The sequence below is a fragment of the Maniola jurtina genome, chromosome 25 (genome assembly GCF_905333055.1).
Source record: "Maniola jurtina chromosome 25, ilManJurt1.1, whole genome shotgun sequence".
In the NCBI taxonomy this organism is placed as follows: Eukaryota; Metazoa; Arthropoda; class Insecta; order Lepidoptera; family Nymphalidae; genus Maniola; species Maniola jurtina.
In genome coordinates this window covers 3,388,107-3,397,734 of record NC_060053.1, presented here as the reverse complement: position 1 = coordinate 3,397,734, position 9,628 = coordinate 3,388,107, and the positions used below count along the sequence as shown (strand labels likewise).

The 9,628-nt window shown below is 39.3% G+C and overlaps 1 protein-coding gene across 41 annotated transcripts in view; it reads left to right on the top strand.

Moving 5' to 3' along the window:
* LOC123878005 (ryanodine receptor) overlaps window positions 1-9,628 on the top strand; it is a 141,244-nt gene that overhangs the window by 46,785 nt on the left and 84,831 nt on the right. For 32 of the 41 annotated variants that reach the window (XM_045924982.1, XM_045924988.1, XM_045924983.1 and 29 more), the window contains 11 exons: window positions 70-206; window positions 1,504-1,629; window positions 2,692-2,809; window positions 3,449-3,590; window positions 4,375-4,443; window positions 5,549-5,694; window positions 6,458-6,601; window positions 6,846-7,020; window positions 7,450-7,647; window positions 8,214-8,319; window positions 9,148-9,259. In XM_045924982.1, coding sequence (XP_045780938.1) covers window positions 70-206; window positions 1,504-1,629; window positions 2,692-2,809; window positions 3,449-3,590; window positions 4,375-4,443; window positions 5,549-5,694; window positions 6,458-6,601; window positions 6,846-7,020; window positions 7,450-7,647; window positions 8,214-8,319; window positions 9,148-9,259 — 1,473 coding nt within the window. The remainder of the gene's footprint in view (window positions 1-69; window positions 207-1,503; window positions 1,630-2,691; window positions 2,810-3,448; window positions 3,591-4,374; window positions 4,444-5,548; window positions 5,695-6,457; window positions 6,602-6,845; window positions 7,021-7,449; window positions 7,648-8,213; window positions 8,320-9,147; window positions 9,260-9,628) is intronic. The other 9 variants (XM_045925006.1, XM_045925008.1, XM_045925024.1 and 6 more) reach the window with 2 other exon arrangements.

Below are 9,628 nucleotides of genomic sequence, written 5' to 3'. Positions count from 1 at the left end.
TTGAACTACTCGTATCATTATATAATTTGCCTCCCATATTTCTTGTGCATGTAACCTTTGTGTCAACAGTGAGCAAGAGAAAGCCCGCCGCTGGGTGGAGATAAAGGAGCGACAACAGATTCTGATGAAGGAGGCTGTGGAAGCGCAGATGCCAGCTCACATCGACCAGATCATGAGGAGCGGGTTCACTATGAACGATATCAAAGGTAGGTTTCTACACCCTAAGCACTGTTACGACATTTAGGAAACTTGCAATAAAACATGCCTTCATGGTGCATCGGGCGTCAAAATATGTTACCTACATGCTGAAAAGGACAGCATTTAATAACTCTAAATTAAAAAAACCCCCGACCCAAAAACCCCTGTAAGAAAACTAGAAAAGTGCTGATAACTTCCAAACGGTTGAACCTATTTCCTTCGATTACAGCTAAAAACACTCTCGATCAAGCCACCTTTCAAAAAAAAACTAAATTAAAATCGGTTCATTCGTTTACTAGCTACGATGCCACAGACAGATACACAGACACACAGATACACAGACACACAGATACACATGTCAAACTTATAACACCCCTCTTTTTGGGTCGGGGGTTAAAAACGGTCAATTTAGTTTAATTTAAAGATCCTTGTGTACAACACAATAATTAGGCGCAATGTCGCGCATCATTTTTAACCGACTTCAAAAAGGAGGTTCAATTCGTGGGAATCTTTTTTATGTATGTTTCCCGATTACTCAAAGATGCCTGGACCGATTTGGATATTTTTTTTGTTAAAAAGGGTATTTCCAGGTGGACCCATATAAATTTCGTAAAGATCTGATGAACATCTTCGGAGATGGAGTTCAGTTACTCCTCAATAAATATGAGCAAATTGCTCGCGATTAATGTAATAGCTTAGTAAACAGTAGATTTTTAACTAGGCAGTAGGCATAGTATATTTTATTACAGTGGGGCCACTCAAAATTATGAAATAAAAAAAATTCAAGAAAAAACATTTTTTTTATATTAATGAAGTCATAGAGATAGATAGATAGATAGATAGAACACTTTATTGCACACAAAAACACAAAAACACAGAAAGAAGAAAACAGAAGAAACAATTGTGTGCAAAGGCGGCCTTATTGCTTGGAGCAATCTCTACCAGGCAACCTTTGTCATAGAGCTTCAGCTCTATGACAAAGTCTTTAATTTGTAGTTCTCTCAAAATAGTTCTCATTTAAAAAAAATTATAGTATTTAGTTACAGTACTTCATAGCATGGGCTATGTTTGAAAATACCCAAAAATTACAAAATATTCTGTACATACTTGTATTGATATTTTAAGTTTTCTATTCCTACCTACCCTGATTGTATAATATTATCTTTGATTGTTGTAACTTTACCCATTGTAAATAATGTATGTACATCGAATAAGAAAACCTTTAGTTTTTGTTGTGAAGCCCCCGTATTATGAATGCTAGCAACCTTGCACCTCTTTACCCTTTTATACCCTTTACTCCTTAAGGTCTGCACTACGATGAAAACCAAGAAGAGATGCCGAGTTCCAAAGTCAAAAGACAACCTTCGAAACCTCCCAGAAAAGGGTCCATGACTCGTGGGGTTACCATTCAGAGTTATAACTTACAACCAGGTTTACCCCGATACCTATTTTTAGCAATGCTTTTTAGAGAATCACTACTTTTTTTCTTATATAAGGCACCTGTCCGACCGCCGACGATTAGCAAAAACGAGCTGAGCTAAAAACCAGAAACGAGTTGGCGAGCAACTAGAAGCGAGTGTGAGATATAGTTTTATCGCTGGACTATGAACGAGTGTGCGAGTTTGAAGGGCATTTAATTCGTGTGCAAACTCACTGGCGCAGTTTTTGATCGCCAAGAGAGCGTTGCTGAGTGAGTTTTTTTAATGGTTGCTGCGGTCTCTATTAACACAAGTTCACGATAGTTAGAGAACTTCTAACAAAACGTCGAGGCTTCGACGTCACTGGCAGGCGTCAAATGTTAGTAACATTTGACGTAGGTAGCCCTAAAGTAGCCCTATTTTTCTTTTTCTCTTCTCTCTTCTCTTCTCTTTCTCTTTTCTTTTTGACCTCACGTCACCATAGCCTAATATTTGACATATCGTCGATTCTAAATCAAACCGAGAGTTCCTTCACTTTAATTCACTCTGCTATTTGACACGGAATTCCATCAATTATACGTTTCTTGAGCTAGAAAATACGATAGCTAGTCGTTTCCTTGTCGGCGGTGGGACAAGTGCCTTATTCCAGATTTTTGCTTATTTTATCCTAACCTTTTCTCACTACTCAAAGCATTTTAGCGTTCCGGTACGACGCAGCGTTGCAGTTACTGCTGTGACTAGCTGATCACTAACCCAAGCAAGTTAAAAAGGCTTTGCTTAAACTTAGCTTCCAATGCTTATCTTAGGTGGTTTATTAATTTGCCTGAGTCTACTACATAGTTTATTGTGTTTTATTATAACTGTGGGTGACACAAATATGGGTATATTATAAATGCGAAAGTTTTGTTTCTTGGTTTGTCCTTCAATCACGTCGTAACAGATCAACGGATCATTGTGATTTTTGCATGGGTGTAGTTTAAGATCTCAAGAGTGACATAGACTACTTTTTACTCGGAAAATCTGAGTTTCCACGGGATTTCAAAAACCTAAATCCACGCGTACGAACGTTTTCCAGGTCCTGTAAACGGTATGCATCGCTCTACGAGTGAAGCTGAAATGGCAAAATATGAGCTCGGAGCCAGCCTGTCTCCGGAAGACAAAAAGGCAGAAAAGAGGGGAAGGTCTCCTTTCAAGTAAGTCTCTCATAAAATCCGTCCAAGTAAATAAACTATCACTTTTTAGATACCTGCAGAAGTTAATAGATACAGTCTGCAGGTGTTGAAACAGATCAAATCATTCAAATCATCATTCAAATCATTTTTTTATTTGCTCAAATGATGATGATGAAGATTTGGAACGAAAACTTACGGTTAGGCAGTCACAATTTTAATTCTTTTTTAGCGGCGCAGTGGTGAGTGTCTTATCAGTTGGAGGTCCCGGGTTCGATTCCCGGTAGAGGAAATTTGTAATTTTATAATTTGCTCCTCTAGTCTTATCTCCTCTAGTCTGGTCTGGTGGGGGGCTTCGGCCGTGGCTAGTTACCACCTTACCGGCAAAGCCGTGCTCTTGGTAGCAATTTAGCGTTCAGGTACGATGCCGTGTAGAAACCGATCAGTTGTAGGTATGGGTTTAATGTAACTGCCATATCCCTTACAAGTTAGCCCGCTTCTATGTTAGACTGCATCATCACTTACCAAAAAATAAAAAAAAATAAAAAAAGTAAACAAAAACACCTGTGCTAGCCCATCAGTTTTCTTGATCTAAGGTCAATAAAATACGTGAAATGAATAGCAATATTATGAAATTTTTAAAGCTATTATTTATTTTATTAGGTTCTTCAGAAGCAAACGCGGTGAAAGCGGCGAAAGGGGCAAGACCCGTAAATCCAAAACACCAGACCCATTCAGTGATACCGAAGTGTCACCAGACCGAGGAGCTATGAGGAGACCTAACCCTCAAATAAGAGTATCTCAGGTAAATAGCGACCATATCCTGTAGTAGTAAAGTTAAATTTTCTTTGAGCCCAAGTTTGAATCCTTTTTGAATGCATATCCATTGTTCATGGATTTTTATTTAAAGTAGAATTTTGATTTTGGTTTGGACCCTTTCTAAATGGTTTACCACTTAACTGAGATGGCTTGTGGGACCTATAGCACAGATCACGACAGATGTTTTGAAACCTGTAACAAAAGCTCGAGGCTTCACCTGAACTGGTCAAAAGTAGGTAGGCTATGAAACGGCTAGGTATGTGACGTGTGCTTGTGACGGTTGCCATAGTTGCAAAACCAGGGCGCTTCTAACTCATACGAAGAAATCAATCAACAATCACTCTATACACGAACCCAAGCGTGATTACTCATGACATTCGCACTAGATGGCAGCACGGGTAACTTAATCGGAAGTCAAAGTAGAGCACGCATATCTGAATCGCACTAACGGAGCGTTAAGGAAGAAAGTTATGTATACCTACTCCTACAGTACGTACAATCAAGGAATTGCCCTTGATTTTTACGTAAACTGTCATTCTCATGCCTTCCCTCACGAGCCGTCTCAGTGAAATGGTAAGCCTATACAATGTATCCCAAGTAGTTAATAGTTCCGTCCATACCATATAATTTTCTAATACGTTCCTTCCCGATTCTCTATTCAAACAGTTTATTGCACTTTTTGGTTATTAGTTGGTTTATTATTTGCAATGCGTGTTACTTATTGGTTTTAAATTTTAATATTATTTTGTTTGACCTATGTTTCTCCTAAGGCAGTACAAAGGCATGTGCAGGGTAGGCCAAGTAGGCCGAATTTGTACGGAAGTCAATCTGGTTTGAATGTAAGTTCGTCTCAATGTCGTCGCTTTGATCTTCTGATAACTTGCCATTTCTTTTAAGAATATACTAATTTGGTAAAATTTCTTCGGCCCGTTCTGTCTTTTTGTAAGCGACGTACTTTATTGTTTCTTCGTGATTCTAAATTTTAACCTTAAAGTATGGTATAATTTTTCCTCTGTTTTTTACTAACGTTGATGTAATTTGATGTGGAAAATTAACAACTGTATTGTTATGTCTATTATGTATCTAAATTAGCTTTAACTTTTTGTTTAAAGTTAATATCTATTTTTTCATGGAAGTGTTCCCGAACTTTTTTATATATACCTAGCTGTTTGTTTTCCACTTAAAAGTGATATAAATCAGCCGGATTTTTAAAATTTATGATGATCAAATAATTTTTTAACCACCGACCCAAAAAGAGGGGTGTCATAAGTTTGACGTGTGTATCTGTGTATCTGTGTATCTGTGTATCTGTGTATCTGTCTGTGGCATCGTAGCGCCTAAACGAATGAACCGATTTTAATTTACTTTTTTTTGTTTGAAAGGTGGCTTGATCGAGAGTGTTCTTAGCTATAATCCAAAAAAATTGGTTCAGCCGCTTAAAAGTTATCAGCTCTTTTTTAGTTTTCTTGTAGAAAAGAAGGTTACATACCCGTTAGGTTCATAATATTATGTCAATTGACAAATATCAACATGGACGTATTATAACTAAATATCAAGCTGTCAAGATGGACGTTGCCTTGATACATAATTATTTATTTAAAAATGATGTTTTGGAAAACTCAGATACTTTGGATCGTAGGCGCGGAATAGTCCAAAAAAATCAGTTCAGCCGTTTGAAAGTTATCAGGTCTTTTCGGTCTTTTCTAGTTACTGTAACCTTCACTTGTCGGGGGTGTTATAAATTTTTAATTTACACTTGTTTTTGTAAAATTTAATTGAACTCTGATAACTATATATAGATATAGATATATCCAATTATGAAAGTTTTTTTTATTTGTGGCGTCAATATTGAAAGCGTTGTTGGGAAAACGCATTACTTCGATTGTACTGATGAAGCAACGTAACCACAAAGATCTGTGAAGCTAAAATTACCAAATCTTTCAGAACAACTTAGCAGTAGCAACCCCACCACAAGAGCGCAAGCAAATGACAGCTGGTACGTTATCCGCGGCCGCCACTGAGACGGTCGGCAACGAAATATTCGATGCGGATTGCTTGAAGCTCATCAACGAGTACTTCTATGGTGTCAGGTTTGTCTTCTTCTTCTTTTTCTTCATTATTATAGCACAGTCGAAGTTACAACACTACAGTGTGATAAATAGAACTTTCGTGCTAGTCTTGCTGGTTAGATTGGCTGGTTTAGCTTCACCACAAGAGCGCAAGCAAATGACAGCTGGTACGCCCTTTGAGACGGTCGGCAGTGAAATATTCGACGCGGATTGCTTGAAACTCATCAACTAATACTTCTATGGTGTCAGGTTTGTCTTCGTCACAGTATAGCTTGGCGATGGCCGATTCCGATGTTTCAACTATCGAGAATTATAGCAATCGAGATATTCAATCGAGTCAGGGATTCTCTCGCTCTTTCATAAAACCATATTTTTCGATTGTTTCAATTGTCAAGCAGTCGAGTCAATAGACTCGCCGCTCGCGCCGTCGTCGTGTCGAGTTGTGAAACTCGACTGCAAAGTAGAAGCATAAGTTACAAATAGGTATCCTATGCCCGTCTCCAGGATACAAACTATCTGGGCACCAATTTTCCCAGCATACCCGTGGTAGTAGAGACCACGCGAGGAACGCGGGTAACAAACCGAAATTTTTATTATTTATTGTTATAGCGCAATAGACATAACCTACACTAATGTCGAATTTTCAACTCTCTACCTATTACGATTCATTAGATACAGCCCGCTGACAGACAGCGGAGGCTAATAGAGCCCTGTTGGCACCCGTTAGGTACAGAACCCTATTGCTAGTTAATAGGTACCATAATGGGTATTTGCTTTCCAACAGAATTTTCCCCGGTCAAGACCCAACGCATGTTTACATCGGCTGGGTAACGACACAATACCATTTGCACTCCAAGGACTTCAACCAGAACAAAGTCACCAAGTCGTCCGTCATCATTACTGATGATTACGATCGCGTTGTCGAAAGGTAATTTTCCCTGGTCAAGACCCAACACCAGTTGGGTGACGACACACATTTACACTCTTGCTGGCAAGTGATGACTGATGATGCAGTCACCTTCGTGGTTGCCTGGTGGAGATTGCTTTAAGCATTAAGGCCGCCTTTGCGTACAGTTGTTTTTAGTTTATATTTTTTTGTTTTTTTTTTTATTTGTTTTCTGTGCAATATAAAGTTTTCTATTCTATCTATCTTATCTTTTTTTTATTTTCAGTGTAAATCGACAATCGTGCTACATGGTCCGCGCGGACGAACTGTACAACGAAGTGATGGCCGAAGCGACGGGCAAAGGCGCGTCGCAGGGCATGTTTATAGGATGCTCCGTTGATACGTCCACTGGGACTGTCGCCTTTACGTGCGAGGGGAAAGATACTAGCATTAAGTTTAAGGTATACATTATGTATTATATTATATTACACACAAACGCATAATATATCCGTACGCACAGGCACAAACACACGCGCACGTACGCACGTACGCACTTACACACACATCTGTTATACAAATATTCGTAACGCACTAAATACTGTAGCCGCCATGATGAATTCCGACTGTGACGTCACATATATTGTAGTTGTAAGAAAATGCCGTTGTTCACAAATCCTTGTGACGTCATAAAAGCTCATGAATGTAAACAAAATGGCGGCTAGCGTTTTCGCGGGGAAATTTGAAAAAGGTATAGAAATGCATGCACTTATTGATCGAATAAAATTTTTGTGAATTTTTAGTAGTTTATCACTTTCGGACTAAACTAAGACACTTTTCGAAAAAGGGTAAAGTACCCCATTAGCAACTTAGCCCAACAAACTTTGTTCTAGATGGAACCAGATACCAAACTGTTCCCGGCAATATTCGTAGAGGCAACATCGAAGGAAATCCTTCAGATTGAGCTCGGGAGATCTTCTACAAGTCTTCCGCTGAGTGCGGCAGTGCTGCCAACTAGTGATAAGCACGTCAACCCACAGTTCCCGCCTAGGCTGAAGGTCCAGTGTCTGAAACCCCACCAGTGGGCTAGGGTAAGTTTACCTTTTGGGATTCCGTACCCGAATGGCGCCACCGGGAACCTGTACTACGCCTCCGCTGTCTATCCATCCGTGTGTCAGCGGACTGTATCTCGTGAACCGTAATTAGGTAGAGTTGAAATTTCCACAGAATGTATCTATTTGCCGCTATCTAAGAACAATTAATAATAAAAACAAAATAGCCATGAAATTAAAAAAGTGTTATTTCTCGTATGATGGTACGGAACTCTTCGTGTGTGAGTCCGACTCGCATTTTACCAGTTTTTAGATTTTTTAACCCCCGACCCAAAAAGAGGGGTGTTATAAGTTTGACGTGTGTATCTGTGTATCTATCTGTGGCATCGTAGCTCCTAAACTAATGAACCGACTTTGACTTAGTTTTTTTTGATTGAAAGGTGGCTTGATCCGAGAGTGTTCTTAGCTATAATCCAAGAAAATCAGTTCAGCCATTTGAAAGTTATCAGCTCTTTTCTAGTTAACTACTGTAACCTTCAATTGTTGTGGGTGTTATAAATTTTTAATTACAATTGTTGCGTTATATATTGCTTACTTTATTGAAGGTCCCAAATCAATCACTGCAAGTTCACGCCTTGAAGTTGTCAGACATCCGAGGTTGGTCCATGCTGTGTGAAGATGCTGTCTCCATGCTGGCTCTTCACATACCTGGTAATTACAGTTCTGTACAATCACTACTCCAAGGTGTTGGAATGGCACCGGAAAGCGAGGCGTTGGAAGCCCCGCCCCCCTACTACTAAGAGGAAGTCAAATCGAGGCTTGATAGATAGAAAGATAGAACACTTTATTGCACATAAAAACACATGTAAAGTAACACAGAAAGAAGAAAAAACAGAAAAAACAATTGTGTGCAAAGGCGGCCTTATTGCTTGGAGCAATCTCTACCAGGCAACCTTAAATCTATCCAATCGCATAGTTCATTGCTGGATATAGGCCTGTGGCGATAATATTGACGAGTTTGCGATCCAGATCTGCTAGTTAGTGAGTATGCAGCCTGAGATTTTGCGCGCTTGCCTATAAGATGCCTATTCACTCTTGACACCCATATTAAAATTGGAGGGTAAAACTGATGTAAGAAGCATTCCATATCCTAGCGGTTCAATTCTAAAACGGAGAGGTAAATCACTTTGTTTTTGTCTGGAATTTCGACTACATACCTACAGGTACAGACCTTGGCAAAATACAAAAAAAAAAGAATATCTGGCTGAGTTTGTTGTGGTTCTTCTCAGACTTGGGCGCGTTTGAAACTCTCGTAGCTTGTGTTTTAAGTTATGTAATAAATTATCGTAGGTACAAATTTAACAATTTCGACCATCAAAAGGAGTACAATTGTACCTACTTTGAATAAATGATTTTGCTTTTGTTTTTATCTGTGACACCAACAACAAATAAATGCATTTTCTTTCTTTCTTTCTTTTGACTTTGACTTTGACAATGCCTTGTGCATAGTTTCAGTAAAATTGTGTATCTTTTGCGCAGAGGAAGACCGTTGCATTGATATCCTTGAACTGATAGAAATGGATAAGCTGCTTAGTTTCCACTCCCATACACTCACGCTGTATGCGGCGTTATGCTACCAGAGCAATTACAGGTAAACAATAGTATTTTATAACAATAAGGAAGAAAGTTAAAGAAGTTTTTGACGTGACAACGTCTTATAATTCGATAGAGCCGGCTGCACGCACGAAAAAACATAACTCATGCGGCGTTACCTCGCTCTGAGGCGTTCCATGTAAGGCTTGAAGTGCAAGCGAGAGCGCGGAACGAGCGACAAAGAAGCACAATCGGCCTTTGTTGTCACGTTCAACTATCGTCAGTAAACCGACTTTACAGACAACCAATTTTTTCTTTAATGATTCTGACCTCCCCGGCGCAGTGGTTAGTGCTGTGGTCTTATTAGTGCGAGGCCCGGGTTCGATTCCCGGCAGGGGTTTGGAATTTTATAATTTCTAAATTCCTG